An 11,464-nucleotide genomic window follows, 5' to 3' on the forward strand; every position below is an offset into this window, starting at 1 on the left:
CAAGAAATAATGGTAATACATCCAGGAGAAACAAGGATACATGAACTGTCCTTATCATTACTGTCAGTGCTGTGCTTTGATTGGCTATGACAGCTCTAGAGGTGTGGCATTGCTGGAAACTGTCAGAGTCAGTGATAGGCTGAAGAGACTGACACTTCTTTATTCAGTGTATATAATAAATCAGAGAAAGTCTGCAGCCTGAGCAAACCTCACTAAGGCCTAACTGTGAGAATATCATATTCATTATTATTCATTTTTTTATTATTATATAAATTGTAAAATTGCTTTTCTGCCCAGACAGGATGAAAACAAGCATTTGAACATGATTCAAGAGGTCACTGGAAACAGGAATATTTCCTTCCTGTCTGCTGGATTCTCTGGTATACCTCACATGAGATATTATTATATATTCCTGTTTATTGCCTACTTTATATCTTTTCTAGGAAACTCCTGCTTTATGTTTGTTATCAATACGGACAGAAATCTTCACACTCATAAATATATCGGTCTTTAATTTATCACTGACCGACATTTGTGAGAATACCGCTGTTATCCCTCAGCCTCTGGATGCAGTTTTGTTTGGGAATCAGTTGATCTCGTATGGATTGTGCATGTCCAATATGTTATTTGTTTCATTGCAGTCACTAACTCTCACTTTTCTGTCTTTTGACAGATTAGCTATTTGTTTATCATATGATTGTGAGCCATAGATCAATGCTAGTTATGATTGGTTCTTTATGGACATTGGCACTGATGCAAACAATAACTGCAGCAGTTTTCATGACTAGACTTTCTTTCTGCAGAACTAGCGTCATAATCCTTCGTTTCTGTGATCACGGGTCTGTTTTCCCATGCTGTGTCATCATGAGTGTTCTGTTTCAGGTGATCATCATGTTTCCAGTATTTTGCATTATCTTTTCATATATTTTCATATTTTCATGCATGACAGTATTCAGAATCACAACCCCACAAAGAGCCACAAATACTGTCTGTATTATCTGTGCCCATATGCCTAAAATATGTATTTCATGTCCTAGTTAGCATCAACACTACAATAATAATTCTTTCTCTGACCTCTGCACTTCCTACACATTTATGACAAAGGAGTTTATGGAATCTGTGAAAAGGCTTATCAAAAATAGAATCATGTTTTCATCTAGAATAACAACTGTGTTCCAGTTATAGCAGGCCTATGAAATTCATCTCATCTGTACATTCTTAATAATTATCATTAAAGTACACAGTATATAGTATATTACAGAATGTTATGGAATTACTAAATGTGAAACAGTGTTTGTCTTGTGTTACTCGAAGCATAAATTGTAACTGCAGCATCTTTAATCTTGTGCCAGTTTGATTTTCTAAATATAAACAATTTTTCCTCTATTAATCTGTTTAGCGCTGTGCTGTATTTATTCATAAAAAACTGTTTAAGACGGCTGGTCTATAAAGCAAAATATACTAAAATGTATTTGAAATACTTTTATTTTTATGCCAAGTATGCTACATTTACATATTTAAGTACGTAATGTAAATACCCTGAAATTGTGCTTTTGGTATACTAAATTAATGTACATAAAGTCTTCTTAATTGGAAAAACAAATTTTGTACTTAATGTACTTTATTTATCCAGAAATTGTGCTGAGGTCCAACTAAAGATATACTTAAGTGTATTTGATTGTGCTTAAGTGGAACTATTGCAAGTATACTTTAGGTACACTTTAAATATCTTCCATTTAAAGACTGATATTATACAGATATCATGCTCAACATACTAATAGTGATATTAAAAACTATGCATTGTCCATTAAAGAAGTACTCCAAATAAAGTTTAATTATAATATTTATATCAGTAAGTCTCAAGCGATATGCTTGTAAATTTGTTATTGGATTTGATTTCATACTTAGTATGAAATAAATGTATTTTAAATACATTTTGGTATAGGTTTTTTTTCACAAGGAAGGGTTATTCCATGAATCGTTGGGCCGAGCAATACTGTCAAATACACTGAAATCATTATTTTGATGTTTTGTTGATGAGTGCATATCTAAAAACAGTTCTTTATCACAGGTAACACAGCATTCCAGACAACAGGCAACTTGACCTCCATTCAGTCAAACTCCTCTGCAAATGTGACCTTTGTTCGTCCTGCAACATTTTTCCTCAACGGCTTTTCTAATGTTCCACATGTGAAATATTACTATGTGTTCTTGTCTTTGGTGTATGTTGTGACTGTTTTAGGGAATTCATTTATCATGTGTGTCATTTATTTGGCCCGCAGACTTCACACAGCCAAATACATTGCTGTTTTTCATCTGGCCCTTTCTGATCTTTGTGGAAGCTCGGCTTTGATTCCAAAACTGATTGACACATTTTTATTCGAGCACCAGGAGATTTCATATGAAGCGTGTTTGGCATATATGTTTTTTGTGTATCATTTCATGAATCTGCAGTCTTTGACACTACTTGTCTTGGCTTATGACAGACTGGTTGCTATATGTTTTCCTCTACGGTATCATGCTATTGTAACTAAAACAGCCATGTTTCTGATCATAGGGGTTATGTGGACTTTTTCTGTGACTTTTATTGCTTTAATGGTGAGTTTGATAACAAGACTCTCTATTTGTAGTTCGATTGTAGTCAATAGTTATTTTTGTGATCATGGCCCTATCTATAGACTAGCTTGTAATGATAATGCCATAAATATTATCATGGCAAATATTTGCTTTGGTCTCCTGGTATGTATGCCACTGATATTAATAATCATCTCATATTTCTGCATTGCTCTGGCTTTGCTTAAGATTGCTCATGGTGCGGAAAGGATCAAAGCCATGAAAACCTGCACCTCACATTTCATGTTGGTGGCTATTTTTTATGTCCCACTTATAGGTACTAATATTGCAGCTTTAACAACATTCATCCATCCAAATGCCCGGATAATAAACAATTCCTTAACTCAGATAATGCCACCTATGCTGAATCCCATCATATACACTCTAAAGACAGAGGAGGTCATGCAATCCATGAAAGAACTGTACAAACGAAGCAAGGCGAACACTAGAGAAAGAAAGGTTAAATGCAAAGAGTGATAAATACAGGTTGCTATTAGTTGATTTTGTTCATTTGCATGAATGAATATGTACTTGTGTGTTGACCATGAATATCTGATTGTATATATTGTAAGCTAAGAGCATTCAACAAATATCTAATTTACAGAAAGTGACAGAACTGTGTAAAAAATTATCTCACAGACTTCTCATAGGCCAAAAAATGAAATAAAGTAATAAATGCACTTCACTTAGTTGAAAATTATTGAAATGTTTGTTTGTAGTGCAACAAAGCTTTCTATCCCATGCGTGCACATTTGATAATGGGTATATAAGGATATTTCATAAAAAATAAATAAAAAAATAAATAAAAAAATATGTGTATGATATATGGCAGGTTTACAAAAAATAATAAATGGAAAAAGGTGAATGAAAGTGAATGGGGTTCAACGGAAGAAAGACAGTCATCATTTTCAAATGATAAGAAGTTGAGTAAATGAAGACAGAATTTTCACTTCACATCTCCATGCAAAAGAGCATAAATATCAAAATTGTTGTTTACATGTTGTCATCAGATGCCTTATATAAATTAAAGCTGCAGTAGGTAACTTTTGTAAAGTACCTTCTTTACATAACTTCATTATGTCCTGACAGTAGAATATGAGACAGATAATCTGTGAAAAAATCAAGCTCCTCTGGCTCCTCCCTGTGGTCCTATTGCCATTTGCAGAAATACACCGCTCCCGGTCAGAAACAACCAATCAGAGCCAGGAGGAATGTCTTAGCAGTGTCAATCACGCTCGTGTACGCGCTGATCACCCCTCTCTTGCACAGCGCGAGCGCGTACCGTCGTTCGTGATCCTGTTCGAACTCGTTCATCCAAATGAACAAATCTTTTTTCGAGTCATTTCGTTCATTCAACGAACGAAATGACTAGAAAAAAGATTTGTTCATTTTGATGAACGAGTTCGAACAGGATCACGAACGTGCATCACAGAACAGAGCAAGGCGAGCATTTGTGTTTATATAACTTAAAGTTTTTTATTTATTTTTGAAATGACCGATCGTTTCGCTAGATAAGACGCTTATTCATCGTCTGGTATCGTTTAAAGCCCTTTGAAGCTGCACTGAAACTGTCATTTGGTCCTTGAAACGTTTGTGTCCTATTGAAGTCCATTGTATGGAGAAAAAGCCTGGAATGTTTTCATCAAAAACCTTAATTTCTTTTCGACTGAAGAAAGAAAGACATGGACATCTTGGATGACATGGGGGTGAGTAAATTATCAGCAAAAGTTTTTTTAAAAGTGAACTAATCCCTTAACGTTATCTTACTAGCTATTTATAACTTATAGAAAGAGTGCAACGTTATAAAGTTACATGTATTGCAAAATACATAATGATTTGAGGACCAAGTTTGTAGTCAAAGTATGGGCAAGGCCATAGTCAATGTTAAGCATATTGTTGATGTTTCGTCCCTATTAGTGAATGTTCCATAACAGTTTATAATCCGCCGTCATCGGTGGTCCTGCTTACTAGCCTGCGCGTTCACGGCAGGCTCCGCTGTGGGGGAGGAGCTGTGGAGGGAGGAGCTGTTGGGGAGGAGCTGTGGAGGGAGGAGCTGTGGAGGGAGGAGCTGTGGAGGGAGGAGCTGTGGGGGAGGAGCTGTGGAGGGAGGAGCTGTGGAGGGAGGAGCTGTCGAGGGAGGAGCTGTGGGGGAGGAGCTGTGGAGGGAGGAGCTGTGGAGGGAGGAGCTGTGGAGGGAGGAGCTGTGGAGGGAGGAGCTGTGGAGGGAGAGGAGCTGTGGGGGAGGAGCTGTGGAGGGAGGAGCTGTGGGGGAGGAGCTGTGGAGGGAGGAGCTGTGGAGGGAGGAGCTGTGGGGGAGGAGCTGTGGAGGGAGGAGCTGTGGAGGGAGGAGCTGTGGGGGAGGAGCTGTTGGGGAGGAGCTGTGGAGGGAGGAGCTGTGGAGGGAGGAGCTGTGGAGGGAGGAGCTGTGGAGGGAGGAGCTGTGGAGGGAGAGGAGCTGTGGGGGAGGAGCTGTGGAGGGAGGAGCTGTGGGGGAGGAGCTGTGGAGGGAGGAGCTGTGGAGGGAGAGGAGCTGTGGGGGAGGAGCTGTGGAGGGAGGAGCTGTGGGGGAGGAGCTGTGGAGGGAGGAGCTGTGGAGGGAGGAGCTGTGGGGGAGGAGCTGTTGGGGAGGAGCTGTGGGGGAGGAGCTGTGGAGGGAGGAGCTGTGGAGGGAGGAGCTGTGGAGGGAGGGCTGTAGCACAGCAGAGAGCAAGGGGGTTGGACCTGTAAGTTGTGCTTGTTCAAATTTTCAGGCTAAGTCAACATTTTCTCAAAACTCCCTACTGGAGCTTTAATGTTTGCAAACTCTTTTTCATGAAGGCCTATAATTAAATGTAGTCCTACATGGAAAACGGCTCAGACAGCAGTATCTATATGTGAAGTAAAATATAAAGGGATTCTCACAGGAGATATTAAAAAGGACAGAGAAAATGAACAAAGCGGTGCAGGTTAATACAAAAAGAATACTGCTCTGATTCTAATCTGCCCTCTAGTGGCAAAACCAACTGCTGTCCATGGATGATGGATTGAGTTTAATTGTGATTTACTTTGGGAAATTATATGTTTTGCCAATCGATTGATGTGACAACCGCATTATACATATTTTTTAATGCATATTTTGTTAATGTCTCTATGTAGAAAAACACTGAATGGTGTGATTAAAGCCATCATGTTAGTCATCATTTACTCATTTATCATTTCGAACCAATAATAACAACAGAAGCTTTGTTACTAGGGCTGTCAAGGTCCAAAAAGACAGAAAAGAACTATAAAAGTATCATTAAAGAAAGCAAATATCCTTTTGTAGGCTAGTTATTCATCAGTGTTTACATTTGTAGCTCAAGATATGGGCCAAGAAATAATGGTAATACATCCAGGAGAAACAAGGATACATGAACTGTCCTTATCATTACTGTCAGTGCTGTGCTTTGATTGGCTATGACAGCTCTAGAGATGTGGCATTGCTGGAAACGGTCAGAGTCAGTGATAGGCTGCAGTGGCGTGCACTTCGGGCCGGGGGGCTCACGCCCCTGCCCCTTTTGTCTCAAACTGTATTGTGCCCTTTTCTGATAATTTTAAATAATAATTATTATTATTATAAATATTATAATAAATGAAACATACACACACCCTTATCACTAACAATAATAATACAAACAAATATTATATTAAAAGAAGAGACGTGGTAGGCGGAGTTTCCTTTGCAGCGACTCATACGCATTTAACGGTTCTGGTACGCACTACGCAGCAGTTCGCGCGAGTCTCTTCAAAAGAGCAGCAGGTAACGCTTAAGCTAATACGGAAAATTACATTTATCCTACCATCACCATGCTACTCTAAGAGTTGCTGCAGGATGCGAGTTATTCTTAACTACAATAAAAGTATAACTCGATTTCAGACGCATTCTGAGTGACAATGTCATTCGTTTTTATCCAAGGAATAAAAGTGTAAGGGGAAATACATCTAACAGTTAGTTTAATGAAATCAAGTTCATGTCCAACTCTAAATTGAGAGGAACTTATATCTTTGATTTCATAGTAACGCTTTAAAAAAATGTTACATCATTACTCATGTAGAACTAACATGAACTAACCATGAGCAACACATTTGTTACTGTAGGCTATATCTTAGTTAATACTAGAACTGTTAATTGTTTATTCATGTTATGTCACAGTTAGTGCATTAACTAATGGTAACAAATACAACTTTTGATTTTAATGTTTTAGTAAATCCTGAAATTAACTAAATAAATGCTGTAGAAGTGCAGTTCATTAGCTAATGTTAACTAATTAAACCTTATTGTAAAGTGTTACTGATTCATGATAGCTAACACGGTCTTTCATACATATAATACATTCATTACATTTACAACATCAACAAAACTAAAAATTAATTTTCCATAATTACCTTCTTGATTCTCACTGTTTTGTTTGGTAAAATAATATTTAATATTATCATAATTTCCCTATTTTCATTTGATGTGTTATGTATTCTAATAATTGTATCAACATATTTTCTTAAAATGCCAAGGAAAGAAAGAATAAAAACAAAACAAAATCAAGAAGTAATCATTTTTTTTATTTAGTGCCCTTTTTGGTCCCTCCGCCCCTGCCCCTGAGGAGGTCTGTGCACGCCACTGATAGGCTGAAGAGACTGACACTTCTTTATTCAGTGTATATAATAAATCAGAGAAAGTCTGCAGCCTGAGCAAACCTCACTAAGGCCTAACTGTGAGAATATCATATTCATTATTATTCATTTTTTTATTATTATATAAATTGTAAAATTGCTTTTCTGCCCAGACAGGATGAAAACAAGCATTTGAATATGATTCAAGAGGTCACTGGAAACAGGAATATTTCCTTCCTGTCTGCTGGATTCTCTGGTATACCTCACATGAGATATTATTATATATTCCTGTTTATTGCCTACATTATTTCTTTTCTAGGAAACTCCTGCCTTATGTTTGTTATCATTACGGACAGAAATCTTCACACTCCTAAATATATCGCTGTCTTTAATTTATCACTGACCAACATTTGTGAGAATACCGCTGTTATCCCTCAGCTTCTGGATGCAGTTTTGTTTGGGAATCAGTTGATCTCGTATGGATTGTGCATGTCCAATATGTTATTTGTTTCATTGCAGTCACTAACTCTCACTGTTCTGTCTTTTGACAGATTAGCTATTTGTTTACCACTGAGGTATCATATGATTGTGAGCCATAGATCAATGCTAGTTATGATTGGTGCTTTATGGACATTGGCACTGATGCAAACAATAACTGCAGCAGTTTTCATGACTAGACTTTCTTTCTGCAGAACTAGCGTCATAATCCTTCGTTTCTGTAATCACGGGTCTGTTTTCCCAAGCTGTGTCATCATGAGTGTTCTGTTTCAGGTGATCATCATGTTTCCAGTATTTTGTATTATCTTTTCATATATTTTGACATTATATATGCATGACATTGTTCAGAATCACAACCCCACAAAGAGCCACAAATACTGTCTGTATTATCTGTGCCCATATGCCTAAAATATGTATTTCATGTCCTAGTAAGCATCAACACTACAATAATAATTCTTTCTCTGACCTCTGCAATTCCTACACATTTATGACAAAAGAGTTTATGGAATCTGTGAAAAGGCTTATCAAAAATAGAATCATGTTTTCATCTAGAATAACAACTGTGTTCCAGTTATAGCAGGCCTATGAAATTCATCTCATCTGTACATTCTTAATAATTATCATTAAAGTACACAGTATATAGTATATTACAGAATGTTATGGAATTACTAAATGTGAAATAGTGTTTGTCTTGTGTTACTCGAAGCATAAATTGTAACTGCAGCATCTTTAATCTTGTGCCAGTTTGATTTTCTAAATATAAACAAATTTTCCTCTATTAATCTGTTTAGCACTGTGCTGTATTTATTCATAAAAACTGTTTAAGACGGCTGGTCTATAAAGACAACCCTAGTGAAAAATAAATATACTAAAATGTATTTGAAATACTTGTATTTTATGCCAAGTATGCTACATTTACATATTTATGTACTTAATATAAATACCCTGAAATTGTGCTTTTGGTATACTAAATTAATGTACATAAAGTCTGCTAAATTGGAACAACAAATGTTGTACTTAATGTACTTTATTCATCCAGAAATTGTGCTGAGGTCCAACTAAAGATATACTTAAGTGTATTTGATTGTGCTAAAGTGGAACTATTGCAAGTATACTTTAGGTACACTTTAAATATCTTCCATTTAAAAACTGATATTATACAGAGATCATACTATCCTTACTAATAGTGATATTAAAAACTATACATTGTGCAATAAAGAAGTAGGCCTACTCCAAATAAAGTTTACTTATAATATTTATATCAGTAAGTCTCAAGCGATTTGCTAGTAAATTTGTTAATGGATTTATAGTGTACTTAGTATGAAATAAACGTATTTTAAATACATTTTGGTATAGGTTTTTTTCACAAGGAAGGGTTATTCCATGAATCGTGGGGCCGAGCAATACTGTCAAATACACTGAAATCATTATTTTGATGTTTTGTTGATGAGTGCATATCTAAAAACAGTTATTTATCACAGGTAACACAGCATTCCAGACAACAGGCAACTTGACCTCCATTCAGTCAAACTTCTCTGCAAATGTGACCTTTGTTCGTCCTGCAACATTTTTCCTCAACGGCTTTTCTAATGTTCCACATGTGAAATACTACTATGTGTTCTTGTCTTTGGTGTATGTTGTGACTGTTTTAGGGAATTCATTTATCATGTCTATCATTTATTTGGCCCGCAGACTTCACACAGCCAAATACATTGCTGTTTTTCATCTGGCCCTTTCTGATCTGTGTGGAAGCTCGGCTTTGATTCCAAAAGTTATTGACACATTTTTATTCGAGCACCAGGAGATTTCATACGAAGCGTGTTTGATGAATATGTTTTTTGTGTATCATTTCATGAATCTGCAGTCTTTGACACTACTTGTCTTAGCTTATGACAGACTGGTTGCTATATGTTTTCCTCTACGGTATCATGCCATTGTAACTAAAACAGCCATGTTTCTGATCATAGGGGTTATGTGGACTTTTTCTGTGACTTTTATTGCTTTAATGGTGAGTTTGATAACAAGACTCTCTATTTGTAGTTCAATTGTAGTCAATAGTTATTTTTGTGATCATGGCCCTATCTATCGATTAGCTTGTAATGATAATGCCATAAATATTATCATGGCAAGTATTGGCTTTGTTCTACTGATATGGATGCCACTGATATTAATAATCATCTCATATTTCCACATTGCTCTGGCTTTGCTTAAGATTGCTCATGGTGCGGAACGGATCAAAGCCATGAAAACCTGCACCTCACATTTCATGTTGGTGGCAATTTTTTATGTCCCACTTATAGGTACTTATATTGCAGGTTTAACAACATTTTTCCATCCAAACGCCCGGATAATAAACAATTCCTTAACTCAGATAATGCCACCTATGCTGAATCCCATCATATACACTCTAAAGACAGAGGAGGTCATGCAGTCCATAAAAGAACTGTACAAACGAAGCAAGGTGAACACTAGAGAAAGAAAGGTTAAATGCAAAGAGTGATAAATACAGGTTGCTATTAGTTGATTTTGTTCATTTGCATTAATGAATATGTACTTGTGTGTTGAACATGAATATCTGATTGGATATATTGTAAGCTAAGAGCATTCAACAAATATCTAATTTACCAGAAGTGACTGAACTGTGTAAAAAAAAATCTCACAGTCCTCTCATATGTGATAAATATAATTACTCAAAATATATATTAGGTCAGAATTTAGAATTTGTGTTGTAAGTAGGCCAACAATGGAATAAAGTAATAAATGCACTTCATTTTGTTTTGTTGAAAATTATTGAAATGTTTGTTTGTAGTGCAACAAAGCTTTCTATGCCATGTGCGCAGATTTGATTATGGGTATAAAAGGATAGCTCACCAAAAAATAAAAAAATAATTTGCTCATCCTCATGTTGTACCAAAGCCATTTGACTTTCTTTTTTTATTCCTGTAACAAAAAAGGTAATATAAGCCATAACAACAGTCCCACAATTCATTTTCAATAAAAGGAAAAAAAGTGAATGAAAGTTAATGGGGTTCAACGGAAAAAAGACAGTCATCATTTTCAAATGATGACTTAACCTAAACAAAAAGCACTTAACCTAAAAAAAAATAAAAATAAAAAATTCTTGAAATCTTCGCTGTCTGGTTTATGCTACTCTGAGCAATGTTTGAATTTTGAATTCTGAGCACTTCTTGCGTTGTTTTTGCCTCTCCACGATGACTCGCTTGGTTTAATCCTCAAATGTAAGTCGCTTTGGATAAAGGCGTCTGCTAAATGACTAAATGTAAATGTAAATGATATGAAGTTGAGTAAATGATGGCAGAATTTTCACTTCACATCTCCATGCAAAAGTGTATGAATATCAAAATTGTTGTTTACATGTTGTCATCAGATGTCTTATATAAATTAATGTTTGCAAATTATTTTACATGAAGGCCTATAATTAAATGTAGTCCTACATGGAAAACGGCTCAGACAGCAGTATCAATAGTATGTGAAGTAAAATATAAAGGGATTCTCACAGGAGATATTAAAAAGGACAGAGAAAATGAACAAGCGGTGCAGGTTAATAAAAAAAGAATACTGCTCTGATTCTAATCTGCCCTCTAGTGGCAAAACCAACTGCTGTCCATGGATGATGGATTGAGCTTAATTGTGATTTACTTTGGGAAATTAAATGTTTTGCGCGTCAATTGATGTGGCAACCGCATTATACATATTTTTTAAAGGC

General features: G+C 36.2%; 2 protein-coding genes and 2 pseudogenes across 2 annotated transcripts; all 4 read left to right on the forward strand.

Moving 5' to 3' along the window:
• Positions 1-322: 322 nt before the first annotated feature.
• On the forward strand, positions 323-1,185 carry LOC143750725 (putative olfactory receptor 1F12P; annotated as a pseudogene).
• A 918-nt stretch (positions 1,186-2,103) lies between these two features.
• LOC143749514 (olfactory receptor 1M1-like) lies at positions 2,104-3,090 on the forward strand. The gene has a single exon (XM_077241982.1). The coding sequence runs from the start codon at positions 2,257-2,259 to the stop codon at positions 3,088-3,090; it is 834 nt and encodes a 277-aa protein (XP_077098097.1). The 5' UTR covers positions 2,104-2,256.
• Positions 3,091-7,437: 4,347 nt separating this feature from the next.
• Positions 7,438-8,314, forward strand: LOC143750726 (olfactory receptor 13C2-like; annotated as a pseudogene).
• Positions 8,315-9,250: 936 nt separating this feature from the next.
• LOC143749515 (olfactory receptor 1J1-like) lies at positions 9,251-10,237 on the forward strand. The gene has a single exon (XM_077241983.1). The coding sequence runs from the start codon at positions 9,404-9,406 to the stop codon at positions 10,235-10,237; it is 834 nt and encodes a 277-aa protein (XP_077098098.1). The 5' UTR covers positions 9,251-9,403.
• Positions 10,238-11,464: the final 1,227 nt, after the last annotated feature.

This window comes from Siphateles boraxobius, unplaced genomic scaffold (assembly GCF_051911475.1).
Source record: "Siphateles boraxobius isolate OS27281-9 unplaced genomic scaffold, OSU_SipBor_1 25, whole genome shotgun sequence".
Classification (NCBI taxonomy): domain Eukaryota; kingdom Metazoa; phylum Chordata; class Actinopteri; order Cypriniformes; family Leuciscidae; genus Siphateles; species Siphateles boraxobius.

Bases quoted from the DNA above. Each gene is read 5' to 3' on its own strand.
- LOC143749514 (XM_077241982.1), top strand. From the start codon at position 2,257: ATGTGTGTCATTTATTTGGCCCGCAGACTTCACACAGCCAAATACATT.
- LOC143749515 (XM_077241983.1), top strand. From the start codon at position 9,404: ATGTCTATCATTTATTTGGCCCGCAGACTTCACACAGCCAAATACATT.